At 36.7% G+C, this 20,611-nt stretch overlaps 1 protein-coding gene across 1 annotated transcript in view; it reads left to right on the forward strand.

The window, feature by feature from the left end:
- Nucleotides 1-20,611, forward strand: part of LOC148183315 (SMAD family member 4-like) — a 28,868-nt gene that overhangs the window by 3,293 nt on the left and 4,964 nt on the right. The window contains exons 2-10 of the mRNA XM_088061536.1: nt 5,876-6,241; nt 7,153-7,327; nt 7,741-7,770; nt 9,314-9,529; nt 11,522-11,632; nt 13,382-13,432; nt 16,845-17,028; nt 17,979-18,147; nt 19,319-19,457. Coding sequence (XP_087917662.1) covers nt 5,993-6,241; nt 7,153-7,327; nt 7,741-7,770; nt 9,314-9,529; nt 11,522-11,632; nt 13,382-13,432; nt 16,845-17,028; nt 17,979-18,147; nt 19,319-19,457 — 1,324 coding nt within the window. The 5' untranslated portion in view covers nt 5,876-5,992. The remainder of the gene's footprint in view (nt 1-5,875; nt 6,242-7,152; nt 7,328-7,740; nt 7,771-9,313; nt 9,530-11,521; nt 11,633-13,381; nt 13,433-16,844; nt 17,029-17,978; nt 18,148-19,318; nt 19,458-20,611) is intronic.

The following is a 20,611-nucleotide window of genomic DNA, read 5'->3' on the forward strand; positions in this document are numbered from 1 at the left end:
ATGTGTCTTAAATTTTTGTAGCTACTGACAGTGAGATGAGAAGAATTGAGACTTATGATTCAAATATGCACACAAAAATAGTATTCTGGGGAATGTTGGCTCTTACTGTACAGGATAGTGTGTGTGTAGTACCTTCTTAGTACTCTCTCTTGCTCTTTAATGCTAATTGTTCTTATGTCTACAAACACTGTTCCTGTTCACCCTTTGGGCAAGTAGATAATAGTCTAATATGCTGGAATGTATCTGCAGTTTAATAATTCACATCTTCATCAAATCACAAGCTGCCTTTTGTTTTATTGGTTTATGGATTGTTCTTTAACATAATACTTATACTACTGCATTATTAATCAGCAAAACTGTAGTGATATTTTGGTGGTTAAAAGCTATCAAATGTATATGCTGATTTTCTGACATCTTTGTGTTTGTCTAATTTTGGAGACAAGAGCTTTTCTTGTCCTTTATTTGTGTGAAATGTTCTAGCAAGATGTCAATTTGTATGCTTTTCTCATTAGCCAGTTTATTAGCATCACATTACTGCCTACTATCAAAATGTTGGAAATCTGTTTGGGATGGCTGTTACTAGTAAATCACATTCCAGAGTATCAGTGGCAGGTTCACTACCCTATTTGTTTACAGTAGGGTTTATCATATCAGTGTTGGGCCTGGATTACCTGTCTTGCCCAAGATGTTGGATTACTGATTGCCTGGATCATATTCCTTTGGGTTCCATCCCTGATTTCCAGCTCCATAACTGCCTGGTTTGTCTGCATAAGCATATTGTTTCCTTTTCTAGTTGGGGGTTGATCATTCTCCTCAAATTGCAAAATGTGGCTTAAGGTCATTCTTAATATGTAGAAAAAGATGAGAGTTCTTTTTAAGAAATCTAGATTTGTAACTTCTCAGCAAATTTCAACCAGATTAGAGTATTGGAAATGGGAATTATTTGGAGGAAAGGATTTTTCAGATTAGCTTCAAGATTTGCTTGGCTGAATGACTAGGGCACATTAATGGGAGTTTAGGTGAGGTCTTAAGGCTATATAGGATGTATGGAAGAATTATGGTGTTTGTTCAAGTTTGCATCAGTCTTGAAGGAAGAGTTTCAGTTAATGGTTTCTTATCAGTTCTCTGAGATAATAGTGTGTTTGTTACAGATCATCAAGGGTGTTTCTAAGTACCTGGCAATCTGAACTTCTTTTGTCTTACAGATTTGCCTATTCAGAGGCTCTTATTCTTGTTCCAATACTTAGAGTATTGCAGAACACCTGTTGTTGACTTGTTTTATACCTGTCAATACCTAGTTTTTGAAATAAATTACTTTCTATAGCATAGAATTATAGAATCGTTAAGGTTGGAAAAGACATTTAAGTTCTAGTCCAAACATAATCAAGTACTTCTCTATAACTTTGTAACTTGTTAGCATTTTGTTTGTCCCTTTTTTTTCCTGTTCTGCTCACATTGCACTATAGCAAAATGGAGAAAAATACCTTTTTGTTCCTTAGTGAATGAAGCTGAGAGTTTTACTACAAGCATTGTCTCCTGCTGCTGGTTTTTTTCATGTTCCCTGTCTCTTCTCTCTGCCTTTTTTTTTTCCCAAAGCACTCTCACCCATTTCTGTTTCCATGAAATTCCTGGGTAGAGGGAATTAAGAACTTCTTTGCTCAATATATTTGGCCCTATGTATTCGACTGTAAACCAAAGCTTGAACTGTAGTGTCCATTTGTAAAACATAAAAACTTGGTTTGTCTCCAGAATATGCTAATGCTTCTGGTGCTTCAGAGGAAATATGTCATGACACCAATATGTGCCAGATTGATACCCATGTCTTCTTTTTGGGGATCAAAATTGAAAAATTAAAGACAAGATTTCTGTAGATGTGACTTCTAAAAGGAGGCTTCTGAATTAATGTGCAGTTATGCACCAGCACTGTTTAACAGTATTCAAAATCTTAAACAACTGGCCTGGCTTTCAAAAATGCTGAAGAATCAGAAGCTCCTACTGAGAGCAGTGGCAGCTGAGGGGTGACTCAACATTTCTGAAGATCATTACACTTAAATAAAGGTTTATTTGTTAGATCTTAGTCTTCTGAAAGTCAGCCATCAAAATTCTCATTCATGGTTTTAGGGATGTAAAAGAGCTGCATGTCTAATTTTAAGCATCTCTTTATTTAAAGCTCCTTTAGCTAGTAGCTTTATCAAGTCACTTATTTGTGATTATTTATGTGTATCTATCTGGGATGCTGTTTTATATTTAAGGAAAATTATGTTCTATTTTGTTTTAGCTGGTAAGCTTTGAGATTTATGTGAATTTGAGTTGCTGTGGAGAATGAATGGCAGGTTAAGCTTGACTTTTAATAGAGGCTTATTGATTTGAAGCATTAAAAGAAGCTAGTATTGAGGGAGAAACTTTAATAGCTATGTAAAATGATCTTACTCAAACTTATAAGTAATTGTTTTCCTTTGGGAGAAATTAGGTCTAGAATGATCCTTACAAAAGAAAAGTATTGAAAATGGAGGGGAGGAGGATTTGTGCTGTGTTTTTTCCCAAGTATACCAAAATGTGATGTATTCAAGTTGAAAGCAGAAAAAATACTAAATAGGGAAGAGTTTCTTTACTTTTATAATTGTGCTGGATTTGTGTTGCAGTATTTCTTTTGCAAGTGTGAAAAACGAGGTTCACTGTTCTGGTAAATTTTAAAAGGTTTAATAAAAGCAAAAAGACAATAGGAGACAAAGACAATAAAGCAAAGGGTTAAAATGGCCAGGTGTTTGGCTCTCTGCCAAGAGCACACCTGGTGTCTTGGGAACACCCTTTATATACCATTCCTGCCACGTGGATTCATGCATATTCAAACTTTTCCAGGAACTGTTTTGCATGGCCACTCCTTGGGTCCGCCTATGTAGAGCATGCACATTTTTTGGCTTTGCAGTTTTAATTCCTTTCTTATCTTTTGATTTGGGCTTTGGCTCCTTTTTCCACAGGTGGTGAGTGTTGATAGCAGCCTGGGCCCCAATCTCTGTTCACTGGAGGTTGTCCTAACTAAGCAGACAGTTCAAACATACTATATCGACTATTACAGCAAAGCCATTTTAACATTATACATATAACATTCATCTTAATACTTGCAAAAAGCCAGCATCACAATATGCATTTATAACACAAGGAGGGAAGTCATGTGTTAATACTGTAATTTGTGTGATACATTAACTTTCTAAGTTATCATCCCACTCTTATTTTTGTGCAATACATTTGTTTCCAATAAATAGCTGCTACTGCTGTACCTCTAATGACATGAAAAATTCCAGTTCAGAAACAGGTCTTTGACTGTATGTGTTCTTCAGATACTGAGAACAAACATTTTTTTCTTTAATGACTGTAATCACATATATTTTATTTACATTGTTGAGAACAACATGGTAGTTTCAAAAAGGTTTATATTTTAAGCTTACTTGGAAAATGTAAATGTAGTAAAATCACCTCTATGTATTTGCTGCCAGTTTCTTAAGAAAGTCAGACCACATAGTTCATAGAATGGTGTTAGTGAAGCCAGAGCTGCTTGAAGAACCAGAGCAGCTTTTTCACATTAGACTCCTTTTCTGCGACTGCACAAAACCTGCTGTTCTATATTTCTGTATAAAGCAAGACAAAGGGTAGTAATTGTCTCATTCAAAATCAAGAAAATCAGGCTCACTATAATTTGTGGATTAAAGAAAACTTAGAAAGGATCATGTCTGCTGGCTTTGAGAAGAATGACTTCATGACTAGAAACCACTGCAGGTTCTTAACAAATTGCCCCCACCCTCCCCTGTCCCCCTTCCCCACTGGGCCCAGCTGAACTCCCTGTGTTTTTCAAGCACCCAAGAAGTACCAGCAATCAGGTTTCCCAGAAACTAATGGGAAAAAATTCCATAGGTGAGACAGAACAAAAGGAAGGACACCCAACCCCCAACAGGTTTAAAGGCTAAGTGTATTAGGAGGGACTTGGTCTTGAGCTTTTGTTTAGTGTAATTAATACAGTTCTGTTTGAGACAATTCAGAAGTGCTTTTTTAGTGACTTCAGTCGATTGGTCTTGATCCAGAAGAAGCTGGATCCAAACAAGAAAAGATAAATGTGCCAGTTGAGGTTTTCATATCTAAATATACACACAATGCTAATTTACATAAATGTGAATTAAGTTAATGGCCAGGTGCATTTTTTGCATTTCTGATTAGCAAAGAGAAATAGAATTGGTCGGAGGTCAGAACATAGTTGAACTATGTGAAAAACAGAGTAACTCTTCAGGATTTTTGAAGTTTAATAGGGAATAAGAGACAAAAGTCCAGCGCTGGGGTGCTCCTGGCAAACAGCCAAAGGACACACCGTAGATTTGAAACAGTTTGTGTTTATACTGTATCATTCCTGAGGCTCATGCATATTCATATGTTTTATTATTCAAACTTCCTTGGGAACTCTTGATATTCCAGGTTCTCTTTGTGAAAAATGAGGTTCATTCTCCTGATAAATTTTAAAAGGTTTAATATAAACCAAAAGACAATAGGAGACAAAGATAATAAAACAAAGGGTTAAAACGGCCAGGTGCTTGGCTCTCTGACAAGAGCACACCTGGTGTCTTGGGAACACCCTTTATATACCATTCCTGCCACGTGGATTCATGCATATTCAAACTTCCAGGAACTGTTTTGCATGGCCACTCCTTGGAGCCACCTTTTTATAGCACGCGTATTTCTTGGCTTTGCAGTTTTAATTCCTCTCTTATCATCTTTTAATTTGGGCCTTGGCTTCTTCTTTCACAGGCAGTAAGCGTTGGTAGCGGTGTTGAGTAGCCTGGGCCTCATTCATCAGTTCACTGGAGGTTATCTTGCCTGTTCAGGCAGGACCTAAACCTAACGTCCAAAATTCTTCTGACCTACGCCTAAATTCTAGCTAATAGCAGGAGAAAAAGACTGCATTCACATAAAAGCTGTTCTAACATTATACATATAACATTAATTTTAATACTTGCGAAAAGCCAATATCACAATGTGTATTTATAACATCGTCTTGTTTGATTTTTAACCTCTGACATGTCTGCTGGATATTCTATAGATAAGGTCTTCCCATGTTCCTATCCTGTTATTTCACACTCCAGATGCTTATGTGTCAGTTCACAAATGTAAGGAAAATTAGTGTTTTTGCACCATTCTTTAAGTTGGTTACATAGAGGTATTTTTAGTCTCTGTTTTTAACAGTTGACTAATGCCTATGACACAATGTATTTATTACATTACCATTCATATAAACTATACAGTGTATACTGACAGATTATACTATACAAAAGCAGTTAGAATTAAGTATAAATTGTACTGTATCAAAATACTTGTGATGCAAAAAGTTAATCTATAAATGCAAAAGCCAATATTATATTGTCATCTATAACAACTATTTCAACAGGATTATTAAATGAAGATGACAGATGATTCTGGTGTGTATTCATGCTTATTCACTATTCAGATTTTGTTTAAATCAGTGCCACTTGATTCCCATCCAGTATTTTCGCTTGTTTTCATCCTGCCAGTATAAAACATAGGAAATCATTGTTACTGTTCTCTTTTTCCTGATTAATTTAATACATTTCTATATGTACATACTATGTGTACATATATATATAAACTATAATCTTTATTTAAATATTGTTACTAGAGGAAAATAAATCTTATATCTAAAACTGTGCAATGTCTTAAGCATGTTTTAGCTATCATGGGACAAGAAATGCAGTTTTGTCATGTGCTTTTAATATCCTGCACTTGAAAATAAAAGAAGCACAAAGCCACAGACTTTCTTAGAAACCTGATCTGCAATGTTAAAAACAAATCTAATGTAGATATTTCTTCCTCCTAGGTTTTACCAAGAGACAGTACATCTAACACTTAACTTGGATCATCTCTTGTTCATCAGCTTGAAAATCATAACAGTCCCCAAAACTGATATTTGATCTGAAAGAAAAATCTGTGACAAATGGACAATATGTCTATTACTAACACGCCAACAAGTAATGATGCTTGTCTGAGTATTGTTCACAGCTTGATGTGCCATCGACAAGGTGGAGAGAGTGAAACTTTTGCAAAACGTGCAATCGAAAGTTTAGTTAAAAAACTAAAGGAGAAAAAAGATGAATTGGATTCTTTGATTACAGCTATAACCACAAATGGAGCTCATCCTAGCAAGTGTGTTACAATACAGAGAACGCTGGATGGGAGGCTTCAGGTTAGTACAAGTGAAAATCAGATATTTTCCTCCTACTGAAGCTGGAGCAAAAGTGAGTTACACAGGATCCTAGAGTGTTGAGGAAGAGTAGCTCTTCTCTTGAATCTACCCCCACCCCTGTTTGTAGGCATGTTTTATAGCTGGAGCTCTGGACTGCTGAAGTAGGGTTTTTTTGAGGTTTTTTTCCCCCAAAAGGAGCAGAAGGCATTGGATCAGCCGTTCTAAATGACTATGTGTGTGGCAGTAAAAACCAGGGTTATATAACGCATTCAGCTGTTTCTCCTGGTATTTTCACTACAAGCTTCTGTTAGCTCTATGTTGGTCAGAAGTATAAAGACAGACCTATTCTAAGAAGGTACTCCAAGGAGTCTGCACTGAGGATTTATGTTAGCCTTATATCATCAGTACTCAGTACCTGTATAGCTTGGGTTGCAATTTCCTTGTTCCAGGACAGATGTCATGTTTGCTGGGTAGCGTTCTGTCTACCCTAGAAACATTTTTTTAATTTTAATTTTTTTCATTATAATGGATTGGCATTCTTCTACTTGTAAATTCCTTATAGTGTAGCTCAGCGCCTCATTCCTCTTCTGAGGCAAAGCTCCTTAGTCATTCATGGTGGGGAAGTTGACCATACATGCTACCTTAAGCACAAATTCTGCTTCTGCCATTTTGTATCCAGTATTTTTTTCTTAAGAATCACAGTGTTGATTTAACCATAGCAAAACCCTAATAGAGATTTATTTCTGTTGAGTACAGAACTTGGGTAAACTGTACATCACCATTTTTTTCCCCATATTTTGATGATGGAGAGAGGTTGTGTTGTTGTTTGTCCTCTTCCAGCTTTGCTCCTCATCAAGTAAAATGAAATGTGTTGCTACTTTCCCAATCAACTTTTGTGTCTAACTTTTTAGGTGGCTGGTCGTAAGGGCTTCCCTCATGTGATTTATGCTCGTCTTTGGAGGTGGCCTGATCTTCATAAAAATGAACTCAAGCATGTTAAATATTGTCAGTATGCTTTTGACTTAAAATGTGACAGTGTCTGTGTAAATCCTTACCATTATGAACGTGTAGTATCGCCTGGCATTGGTAAGTAGACTCTTGATTTAAAATGGAACAGTGGGAATAAAATGTAAAATGTTTTCCTTTTGAGTGTAGAAAATACAGGCCTAAATTAGGAACATTAATTTTTAATGATCTAATTATAAATTACTCTCATATACTCTTGTCCATGTTCTTAATGGAATTATTCTTTTATTCCAATTTTAAAAGAACAATTTGTGGCTTTTGTTTAAGCCTTTTTGTTGGCTTTGCACACAGTTCTTGCAGTTAATGTGTATTTTAGGAATAATTTATCATTGAGACTTGTGTTGAGATAGAGGGGGTATAATATGTAGTCTGGAGTACCAATTTGTAAAGTTTATAAACTTAATGTTCAAAAATTCTTGAAGATCTCTCAATATAGTTTTCTACACCTCCTTTTCTTTTTCTTCTTTTTAAAGATCTCTCAGGACTGACACTACAGAGTTCTGGTAAGTAGTTCTGTTTGCTATTACATTTCTATGGGCGCAAACTGTGTTAAATTCTTCAGTATGTACACAGTTTATTCCATTTTATCTCCTTGGAAAGATAGAGAGCAGACAAAAATGCATTTTTCTCTCTGGTTTTGGAAAAACCAGCTAAGTAGCATATAAGGGGAATGATAAATTCTTTAAATTGAAGCTTCAGCTGAGCTTGTCAGTATGTTCTGTTTTCATTGCTCACAACTTATAAGCCCCACAAAAAAAAACCCCAAACAACAAAGCTCTCACCATTGAATGCTGCTAATTAATAAAAAAACCCAGACACCCAAAACCGTGCACACCTGTATGATATGCTAATTAATTGAATTGGGAATAATAGATGCTTATGATGTAATAAGTAGTTTAACAATAAATTTGTATAAGTTATGTAATTAATATGCAATTGAATGATTGCTAATATGCTTGCTGTCTCTGAAACTTGAGAGAAATTGGACATTAAATCTCCAATGAACATTATCCAGAAATTATGAGATTGTGCAGCTGGTAACTGCTTTATTTCAAAAATTATTTTTTTTTCCTTCAGGAAGATATTCATAGAGAAATTTGGGTTACCCAATATTTTTAGCAAAGACAACTTAAAAAACACCCAACCAACCCAACAAACTTAACTTCACAAACTTTATCTTGTTTGCTCACCTCTGCTAATTGTTACGTGTCTTCTGAAAAATGATCCTTTTGTACAGAATCAAAGCTTACTAGCCAGCAGTTAAATACATAAATGTTTTTGTGTCATACAACTGTTTTTGCAGCAGGTAACAAAAAAATTACTGTCAGATTTTAATATATTTAGGTCTGCTTTAAAAATGAGCATGGGAGCTAATGTAATTTCTTATTTAAAGATGCTCAATAGGATATATAGAAATAAATTCTTGTAGTGGCAATGGTAGTAATTTCTTTACACTGTATGTGGAATATTCTGAATTAGTGGCTACATTAAATATGGAGTAGCAGTGTATATTGTCTTGGTGAATTTGATGTTTCTCATCAATTTGGATGGGAGTTGCTTAAATTTATTTAAGGGATGCATGAAGCTTTTTATGTACTGTGTTAATTAATTGTTTTTCATAGGAGCTTTATTTATGTTGTTATTTGTATACTCGGAATTGGTTTGTTAACTACTGCATTAACATATATTTAGGTGCTTGACAAAAAGCATGATCTTCCCTTTTATTAACCATGTTAAATCACACAGTGATGGACTAGAAAACAAAATGGTATTGGAGTCTACTATTGTGGGACTAAACTGCTTGTTTGATAGCAGTAAGCAAAATAAACAGTTTGCTTTTTTATTCAGTTATGCTTCAAAATTTCTTGCTGCTGGCTTGAAGTGTTTACTTGTAATTTAGTGGAGTGCTTTAGCAATGTTTATATAGGTTCAATTCTCCCCCCACTAGTTTTAATGACATTGTTATTGCATTAATGTAGTAGCACAGTCTGTACTTAAATCCTGAAAATAGATTTGCCTTGCATGTTTAATTTTGTTTCTTCACAGCTCCATCAAGTATGCTGGTGAAAGACGAATATGTTCATGACTATGAGGGGCAGCCATCATTGTCTTCTGCTGAAGGCCATTCAGTCCAAACCATCCAGCATCCACCAAGTAACAGGGCATCTACAGAGCCTTATAGCACCCCAGCCATGTTAGCTCCTACTGAGGCTAGCACTACCAGCACCACTAATTTTCCCAACATTCCTGTGGCTTCAACAAGTAAGACTGAGATGATATGAAATACTAAACTCTGAAAATGTGAAAGCTCAAAGATAACCACTGATTTTTGACAAAATAGATCTTGTATTGGAACTGTGCTGCCGCCGCACTACACTGGGAAAAGTGTGTGGCAATATTATCTAGGCAGTCTCATAAGCATTAACATAAGGTTTTACCTTGGAGCATAATTTAAGTAACTTTTCATAGTGGCCCAGTCTTTTTTCAATGAGACTGACAGTACATGACTGTTATAAGACGAATATGCCAAAGGTTCAGTAACACAATGTTAAAACAATTGGCCAGTAACAAAAATATTATGGCTATTATTTCATTATTGTTGTAGAAATGGAAGAATTTTATTATTTTATCACAACAGCAAATGGGATAACAAACAGATATGCTGTAAGGTAGCAGTATCAAGATGTTTTAAGGCAATTCTTTAGTATTCCACAATTGACAAAATGTATCTTCCAGTTTTAACTTGTATAATGGCCCACTGTACTACCAAAGCGACAACCCTAATTAATATTTTCATGAGTCTGTGGAAGTGCTGTGTTGAAGTTTTTTGTTACTTTTTTGTGTGTATTTGGTATAAGTGGAAGAGTCTGGTTTGACAGCACCAAACCTCACATTTTACTCCAGCAGGACAGTAAAGCATTATGTGGACAGCGTCCTGCAACCCTAATGTAGGGAAACCATGAAGTTTGGAGGGGTTTTGCATACTCATTGTCACTTTAATATCAAAGATGTGCGAATATGATGGATTTCATGTTATGGAATTTGAATTATGGTGGAATTATGTTTTTCTAATGTCTTGAATTTTAGCTGGCAACTTTTTTGTTAAAGCTAATGATGGTTTTGCCAAGATGGGATGTGGTGTTTGTATTTGTCTCCAGCAGAGAAAAAAAGATAGGTAGTTTAATTGTATTGCTTTTGCACAACAGTTTATTATCAATAACTTTTTCTCATCAATGCTATAATTGTTGGAGCCAAGTGGACAAGAAAAAAAGGCTCATTTTTAGGTTTTAGTTCAAGTTCTCAATGTATTAAATTCTGCTAGCTCGTATCAGTTTGAGAGTGCAAGTGCACTTGTGAAACTGCTGATTGGTTTAGTGTTAATGGCTGAGCTGAAGTCTTTTAAAATCACATTCTGTTAACCTGTTCTGAAATATCTGTAGTTTTACTTTAAAGCTTAGATAATTCTTGAAATACTTGGGAGGAAATAAGCCCAGCAACTTTCTCAGGAAGGAATACATTTATGTATGCAGCTCTATTCAAGAACTATTTCTAAAAATAAAACACCATTCAGTATGTTTTGGATGAACACAAATTAATGTTCTCCTTAGGAACAGTAGTTATAACATGCTGAAAATAAACAACTTATTGGACCTGCTGCTGGCCTGTTTGGATTCACACCAAATCTATTCCAGCTATGTTATTCAGTAAAACCTGATGTTTCTTCTTTCCTTTCAAACTGAAAAATGAGATGTGAACAAAACAAAGATGCACTTGATAAACATGTTTCTTTGCATACTTTTACTCCTTAAAATATTAAGCGTGTCAGAGTCAAAATTAGTTGATGCAGAGCATCTTGCTTCAAATTTCCCTAAGACACTGCCCCAGTTAAGTATATTTTCCTACCCAGTAGTGCTGAGCTTTTCTTAATTAAAATTTTGGACTGTTCATGAATAGATAGTGTGTTCTTTTACCAGGTCAACCTACCAGTATATTGACAGGTAGCCATAGTGATGGACTCTTACAGATTGCTTCAGGGCCTCAGCCAGGAACTCAGCAGAATGGGTTTACAGCTCAGCCAGCTACTTACCATCTCAGTGAGTATATATATATATATATATATATATATATATATATATATGCATTCTTCTTAGTTTTCTAAAACTAGTTTCCAAATGTCAGGAGAAATAGAGGATTAGAAGTGAGATACAGAAAAAAAAAATCCCTTTAAAACCAACCACTCCTTTCTTTTTCTAGATAGTACTACAACTTGGACTGGAAGTCGGACAGCAGCCTACACACCTACCATACCTCACCACCAGAATGGCCATCTTCAACATCATCCACCTTTGCATCCTGGGCATTACTGTAAGTAGTGCAGATTTCCAGATCACTTAATTTTCAATTTTGTTGAATGGTGGGGGTTAATTTGTGATTACTGTTTACCTCCAAATACTTTTCTTTTTTTTGGTTTAATATTACAGGCCTACCATTACTGTGTTTAGTATTTTCTGACAGTTAAGTATAAATGCCTGATGGACTTTCCTCTGTTAAAGCAGCAGAGATTAGAAACTCAGATAGCTGTAGTGATACCATCTATATTATACATGTCTTACTATACCAAACAAAACTAGCATTTCCTTTCTAAACCTCTGTTTTTAAGGATTTGCAATCCTGTACTAAATATTTCCTTTGCAGAAAAGGAAGTCGATTCAGAATGTGTTGTTTGCATATTTTTCTTTCAAAACTTGGAAGTTCTTGGCTGTTTTTATTTTCTGAAAATTTTGAACTCATACTAAACTTTGGAAGACGTGTCTATGTACCCTAGCCAGTTAAAAAAAACCTTGTGAAAGCTCGTGCAGTAAAGTACTTGTCAATAAACTGGTCTTGCCACAGCCTGATTCATGAGTACATTCGGCACATAAAAATGAATCTCTTGTTTTAAGGTACAGGAGATGGGAAGGAAAAAAGTGATCAAGCTGCTAATGTGTCTAGCACAGTATATGTATTACAAGAGTATAGTGGGGAAAAAACCACCCAAATTAAAGTTTTTCTAAATTTTGTGGCAAAAAGCTAGAACGGTTCTTAGTCTTCTAGTATAGTACTTAACCAGATCACCTATTTGTACCAGTCATGGTTAGCAGAGGGGAGAATAAACTGTGAGTTAATATTAGAGTGACTTTTCAGCTTGTCTCTATCAAGAAAATTGTGGTTTAGATACAGTTATGTTTCATTATTTTGGTCTGTTAGGATCCCACTTCATCTGTCAGAAATACCAGGATGTAAAAAAACTTTAGTGGTGCTGTAGATACTCTATAAATGTTTTTCAGTGCATGTATCTTTCCATAGTTATTATTTACAACTGGCTGGTGGTACTACATAGAGCTTTTCTTGGCTATTGCCATCTCTCACTTCAGAAAGTCACATGTTTTGACACCTACCAGCATAGTGTTTCTTTTGACATCTTGTTGCAAAAGCTGGTCTTACTTATCATACTATGTTTAAATTTTTCCTCCTTGTTCTCTGCTGCCTGTAAGGGACCCAGTTAATTCATAAAAGTCAAGAGACTAAACTGACTAATACCAAGGCTATAGTCATTGTAATTTTTTTTCTTAGAAAATGATTTCTCTAGGGCTTCTTTCCATCTTCAGTGAGTGTTTTTTATGGTTAAGTCCACAGCATGCTGGGCAACTTCTTTTGTGATTGATTAAACTAATGAAGTGTGGTTTCTGACAGACTTGTATCACTTGCCTCTATACACTGATTCTTTCCTTGCACAACTTGGGGGCAGATATGAAGTCCTATTTCTCTTACATCTCAATGCCATATCTAGTTTCTCTTATCTCCTGGAGCTGGGTCTGCCTTGAGCAGCATGCAGCCTTTCCTCCTGGGATATTAATGGAGCTCTTTACTCAACTTCTGAATTTTTAGGAAATGTCTAAGAGTAATTTTTCTGTGGGAATTTTTATTCCCTGTCAGATTAGGCCAATTGATTCAGAAATTACTGGGATTTATAACATCAAGCATCCTCACAAGTCTTTTTTTATAGGAAAACAAGCTAAGTAAGAAAAAATTATTTTTCCTCGTGTAAAACAAATGGCATGTTTTCTTTTAAAGGGCCAGTTCACAATGAACTTGCATTCCAGCCTCCTATATCAAATCATCCTGGTGAGTAAAATCTAACATGTAATGCTAACTTATAACTTTGTGGTTTAAGTTTGATTATTGTTTTGTATCAAGTACTCTGAAATTTGAGAGATATAAATTCCAAAGAAGAGGAAGAATTTTGTGATTAAGTCTTGTTTTGAATTTGGACATCTCTTGGAATGGTGACATAGGCTGTGAACTGAATTTAATTGAGATGTTTAAATCAAAGATTGCAACCCTCAACACTGAGCTGGTGCCTACCCTGGAGGTATCAGAACTCTGAATGTCCTTGATCCTAAACTTTTCAAGGTTCCTGTAGTTGTACTTTTTGCCTGCTTAGAAATATGGAGTTTAGGTCATGCCAAAGTTCTCTTGGATCCATAATCTAGTCCATCACTACAGCTAGATGCCCTGAAAGATAGGTATTGTGCTGCTTAGCATTTTGGTGCTGAAGTTCCTCATCTTTGCATAAAGCTTGTTCTTTCCAAGAGTCTTCATTAATGGTAATAGTTCAGGGAGCCAGGGAGGTTTTGTCTTGTGGTACAGGCTAACTCTCATGTAGGTACAAGGTGATATTCTATTTTTAACAATAGCAAGGCTGTTGCCTGCATAGGGAGATCTGCATAGTTGAGAAGCCTAAAAGTTTAACTTGTTTATTCATTGGCTAGTGACTAAATCTATACCAGAAATAAAAATGTTGATAATTGCTGGCTAAACTTAACTGTAGTTGAATTGTATTTCACATTATTTAGTATCTCTTTCACTGTTGATTTCATCCTATTCAGTGTTCAGAGCCATGAGTATTTATTTGAAGATAAAAATCTTAAAGTAATTTAGGCACCTTTGTTTATTGTTTTCTAATAAAACCAGAACAGTTTCTTGAGGCAAATAGGTGTACTGTTGGGTGCTGCTGTTTATAATGAATGAGTACCACTTACAGCACAGGAAGAGCTCTTCTTCCTGTTGGCTAATCAGGCTGTTGTATTTAGGTCCTACTGCACTAAACATGTCCAGTCATTTCTGAAATGCTTTCAGGGATTGTGACTCCACCACCTCCCTGGATGTCCCAGTCCAATGCTTAACCACCCTTTCAGTGAAGAAATTTTCCCTAATATCCAATCTAAACCTCACCTGGAACAACTTGAGGTGATTTCCTCTTGTCCTATCACCTGTTACTTGGGAGAAGAGACTGACTCCCGCCTGTCTAAAACCTCCTTTCAGGTAGTTATAGAGAGCGAGAAAGTCTCTCCTGAGCCTCTTTTTCTCCAGGCTAAGCATCTTCAGTGCTCTCAGCTACTCCTCATAGGACTTGTGCTCCAGACCCTTCACCAGCTCTGTTGCCCTTCTCTGGACATGCTCCAGCACCTCAATGTCTTTCTTGCAGTGAGGGGCCCAGAACTGGACACAGGATTTGAGGTGTGGCCTCACCAGTGCTGAGTACAGAGGGACAATCACTTCCCTGGTCCTGCTGCCCAAACTATTCCTGATACTGTCCAGGATGCCATTGGCCTTCTTGGCCACATGGGCACACTGCTGGCTCATGTTCAGCTGGCTGTCAGCCAACACCCCAAGGTCCTTTTCTGTCAGACAGCTTTCCAACCATTCCACTCTTCTCCAAGCCTATAGTACTGCATGGGGTTGTTGTAACTGAAGTGTAGGACCCACCCAGCACTTGGCCTTATTGAACCTCATATTGTTGGTCTTGGCCCATTGATCCAGCCTGTCCAGATCCCTTTGCAGAGCCTTCCTACCCTCCAGCAGGTCAGCACTCCCACCCAACTTAGTGTTGTCTGTGAACTTACTGTGGGTGCACTCAATCCCCTCTTCCAGATCATCAATAAAGATATTAAACAGGGCTGACCCCAATACTGAGCCCTGAGGAACCCCACTAGTCACTGGCCACCAAGTGAATGTGGCACCATTTACCACCATGTTCAGGGCCCAGCCATCCAGACAGTTTTTAACCCAGTGAGGAGTGTACCTGTCCAAGCCATGGGCTGCCAGCTTTTCCAGGAGTATGCTATGGGAGACAGTATCAAAGGCTTTGCTGAAGTCCAGGTAGACATGATAGCTCCTTCTAACTGCCATCTTTCTTTTGTAGCCAATTTTTTAAATAGTAGGAGTTAAAAGGCACCGCTTGGCTATTATAACATGCCATTTTGTTCTGCTCCCTTGCTTAATACTTCCTTGTTTTAACCCATATCTGACTTTGTGTGCAGACAAGGTCATTATGTGATCTTTGCTTTTTCTCCCATTGTCCTACTTTGCAAATCTGGTTTGCTTTGCAGGGAGGATAGAGAAAACTGACTTCAGTTAGGATAGGAGGTAATTACTCCTATCTTAAGCCAGATCTGTTTCAAAGTTAGTTTCTGCTAGCCTAGCCATGAATAGGCATATATGTATTACTTCTTTATGCTAAAGCTATAGTCATAAAGTGCAGGAATGCAGGTGGCTTACAAAATCTTACTGGAATTATAAACTGTACAGAGATTTGTAAGATCTACAAAAAACCCTAGCATTGTGTTGTGTCCCACCCCTACACAGAAGGGAGCACCCAAGGTTTGTAGATGCCTGTGGTCAAAAAAGAATGGCAAAAGCCAAAAGGGTCCAAAAAAACCATCACAGTTTTATTAGTAAACTATGCACTCCACATGGAAATTGGTATATATTTTTCCCCTTAATAATGATGCTAATAATAATAAAAGAATAAAGATAAAGAGGGAAAAAAATAGAAAAATTAAAGGGAGATCAGAAAGAGAGTAAAAGGGATCACCAGTCCTGGGTCTAGCATCAATACAGATGACAGGGTGTCTTGGGGATGCCACCTAGTCTCTGTGGGGGTACCTTCTTATAGGTAATTTTTCCCTGCCCTGGGATTAAGTTCTTCCCTCTTCATGTAAATGAGTTAGCATGTGCAGTCTGTTCTTCTGGACCTTTCTGGAAATGGGTCTGGGGGCTTTGAAGTTCCTTTGGTGGTCTCGATCCCTTTCTATTGGTCTTGCCTGCTTCTTGATCCCACTTCTGAGCTTCCACTGTATGTTGTGTTGTCACCATAGACCTGAACAGGAAAATTGGCTCCAGAAAGGTGCTGCCATACCTTCATAAGGCCCCCCCTTTCCAGGCACATCATGTTCTAACTTGCCTGCTTGGATGGTCATCAGTGTTTGAGGCATAGCAGTGCATTAACTCCTTACTGCCTAGGCTTCTACACATTGATGTGTGCTTTAATAAAAAAGACAAGCCCATGTTCATTGTAGTATGTAGTAATTTTCTGTGCTAGTAGATGTGTCTTTGTCTATCTGAACTTGCTTATGTGAATGTGCATTCTTAGTCTGAATGTCAAATGCAGTTGCAGAAGGCTTAATTGATTGTGTGAATAGGTTTGTTGGGTTTTTTTGTGTCTTTCAGTCAGTTAATTGTATATATTCTTTAGCTCCAGAATATTGGTGCTCAATCGCATATTTTGAAATGGATGTGCAAGTCGGGGAAACATTTAAGGTCCCTTCAAGCTGTCCAATTGTTACTGTTGATGGATATGTGGATCCTTCTGGAGGAGACCGTTTTTGCCTTGGCCAGCTTTCCAACGTGCATAGAACAGAAGCCATTGAGAGGGCAAGGTATTCTGCAGATCCCAAAAGCTCCAGATGTCTGTGGTATTTGAAAATATTTTGGTTTGCCTTCAGTGTGTGCCTCTCTTTTGAAATCACAAGTATGGTATGTTTCTTTGAACTGAATTAACTATACCAGAGTAATTTTTCTAGGCTGCTCCTGTAACACATTCAAAATGTGAACTGTGTGACAAAGCCCTTCAGAGCTTTGCAGTAGTAGCATGTTGATTTTCATTGCTTTCAAAGGCTGTGCCTTCAAGGATAAAATTATCAACTCATGCCATTATATATGCAAATTTAATATTAGTTCTTCACACTAGAGAGTGATGTGAAAATAACTGCAATATATAGATTTGTCAAAGGAGCAAAGGAAGATTGATAGAGCTAGTTGAATTTTCATTCATTCTCACCATGCACAGGCTATGCTTTGATGTGAAACTAAGCAATCTTTCAAATTTTTTTCCACTCCTTTGAAACAAAAAGGAAGAAAATTATTCCATGTCTTAAGAAATGTTTCACTGTGACAATCAAAATGTTAGATTGCTATAACGTGATCCAAACAAACATACAGTTCTGCATTAAAATGTGGCTTTGTTTATGTACTTGATTGACTTTCTGTTCTAGAATACTTGTGTGATTTTACACTTCTGAACAGAACTGAGTGTGTTTGGTATCCCAACTCTGTATTGTTAATGATTGTGGTAGTTGCAACTCAAATATCATTGCTTCTGCGTTCTGTGTTTCCCATAGATCTTTACATGGTATTACAAATGTGTTTTTTTTTTTTTTTTTAATTTACAGATTCTGCATAACAAATGCTAACTTACACCTTAGATAATAACTACAATTTCAAGTCCTTGTATGAGCAGAGTGCTGGAGAACTGTTTATGGGTTATTTAGGAAAGGTCTGATTTATAGTATGTATACACAGATGCATTGGATCTGTTTTTCTTTTTAAGGTTGCACATAGGTAAAGGGGTGCAGTTGGAGTGCAAAGGAGAAGGTGATGTGTGGGTTAGATGCCTCAGTGACCATGCGGTCTTCGTTCAGAGTTACTACCTGGATAGAGAAGCAGGGCGTGCACCAGGGGATGCAGTTCACAAGATTTACCCAAGTGCATATATAAAGGTTGGTTTGATGTTCTTAGATGAAAATTGTAGGGGAAATAGCATATATTTGAGTCTTGTAAATGTTAGAGAAGCTATGAGACACTGAAATAAATGTAACTTGGCTTTAAAAAACCAAAAAAATTTCCATTTGACAAGTCACTTAAGATGACTTTTAAAATTGACTAAACTGAAAGTGTCATCTAGATACTACAAAAGTAACTAATTTTGTATTTTGTCACAAGCAATCTTGATAGCAGTTTTTTGTATTTTTAGCCTTACAGGTTTAAATTAATTGCTACTGAAATTTTTAGCATAGGTTATCTGTTTCTTTACTTTCTCTCTCCAAAACAAGAAAAGTTGGGAAATTATGTATAAATGCAGTAGAAGTGTAAAGTGTATGTTAAAGTGCATGTTAGTGTTATGAATGTGAAGTGATCCAGAGGCCACAGAACATCGCATGGAAACAAATTATTTTGAAGATGTTCTTACTTAGATGTGCCTCTGCCAGACTTGAAACTTTATTTAGGACAAGTCACACTTGTAAAAATACATTTTTAAATTAAACTGCTTGAAGTTTGCATTGATTTTATTTTTTATAAGCTTTCTAGTATGAGAACAGAGTTCCTGTGTATATATATTAGTGCTAAACCTGATCACAAAGATATAAAATGCCATCAACCCGAAACCTAGCTGCTGAAACTTCAGACCTGTCAATCACTGGTATTTCTTTTAAATAGACTAACACGTTTCAGTGAAACAGTGAAGAATAAAGTCTGACAAAATTAAGATGGACTTGTTGGCATCCATTTTTATTTATATGCCTATTTTCCAAAAATATTGTGATTTAAAAGTCAGGATTTTATCAGCCTGTAGTATCCTTCAGACTTTGATCTTGCAGTCAGTCCCACACATGATACTTCTGTAGCCTGCTCAGTTCAGCCAAGTTCTGGTAGTGCCAGTGGCAGTAATGTCATATAAGAAGAGTCTCTAAGAATCAGCTTTAATGGATTATTTCTGTTAGAAATTAAACTAGTCAGGGAAGGTTTGCTTTTACCCAAGTGTGTGGTGAGATTGTGCAAGTTGCTTTGGGAGAGTAGAGAGGTCCAGATTATTGGGGCTGGGAGTTGAGAAATTATTTTCTTTATTGATTTTGGTAAGTTTAATAGTTCAATATTTTCATCTTTTTAAAGGTGTTTGATTTACGCCAGTGTCATCGTCAGATGCAACAGCAGGCTGCCACGGCCCAAGCTGCTGCTGCTGCTCAAGCTGCAGCAGTAGCAGGAAACATCCCTGGACCAGGATCAGTAGGTGGAATAGCCCCAGCCATTAGTAAGTGCATTAACTTCTTGGTTTCCTTTTTTCCTTACCTGAAAACTAATAACACAGCTTTCCCTCAGCACCCACCCACTGCCCCTGCAACAGTATAGACAGACTTGAAATGAAATAGCAGGATTGGGGTAAGGTGGAGCTGGGATGGCATCGTGGTAAGTCATTCACTTTGTATCCATTCTACACACCATTTTTCACTCTGTAGTCTTCAGGGAATGTTGGATACGGAAGTGGCTGCTTATTGTACTGCAAGAAGTGTTGCAGTATGACAGAAAGCATGTTATATGCAAGGTCAAATAGTATAACTGTATTACTTTAAACAGAGATACTTTTGGCTGCTTGGATCCAAGCTCATAAAAATATTACTCAAAACAATAGGGATTACTTGGTAACAAAGTCCTTGACTATGTTTAGGAAGACTTAAGATCCTTGAGAAGAAGAAGAGTGTGAGGATAGGGTTTTTTTGTTTGATTTTAATATTTTTTTTTTTTTAAGTTATTCTGGGCTGGCATTTTCTTAGTTACTAAATTCTAGATTCTTGAAATTGTACCTAAGTACTTTTAAAAGTGTAAGTACTTACATGTCTCAGGCTGCTTTATGTGCCATAGTGTTTTCTGTATTCCTTGTATTGCCACATGGCTCTTTCCAGCTATCTTACAAATTGCTGAAGCCATCTTGGGGAAATGTGTTGAACTTCTGTCTTAGCCATACTTAGCAATTTGAAGTTAGACAGCAGTATTCATCTTTTTATTACATGTAAGTAGTGTTGTTTGTTAATCCAGCTTCCTGCAGGTGCTCAGTCTGATTTCCTATGCTGAAAATGCAGTATTTGGCAAACACCAAGAATAAGTGTATTTTTCCTTCTACATAAGGGTTACGTGCATTGTATCACATAAGACATTGGGTGTCATCCTATCTGCTTTATTATAGAGTTTTATATTTCAGCGCCCTTCCAAGATTGCAGAATGATTAAAAAAATTAATTGTAAGAAATGCAAATTAATTGCTGCATTCATTATAGCAGAGATCTAGAAATATGGACTGGCCTTGGCTGTGGTGAGAGGGCGTTGTATGTGAAGCAAAAGCCAAGCAAACAGGAATGGCTAAACAAACATGATAAAAGAATGTCTGGATACTTACTTGAAACTTCTGTTT

This window comes from Pseudopodoces humilis, chromosome 12 (genome assembly GCF_049639895.1).
Source record: "Pseudopodoces humilis isolate 2021_Gansu_Grassland_sample_001 chromosome 12, ASM4963989v1, whole genome shotgun sequence".
Lineage (NCBI taxonomy): Eukaryota > Metazoa > Chordata > Aves > Passeriformes > Paridae > Pseudopodoces > Pseudopodoces humilis.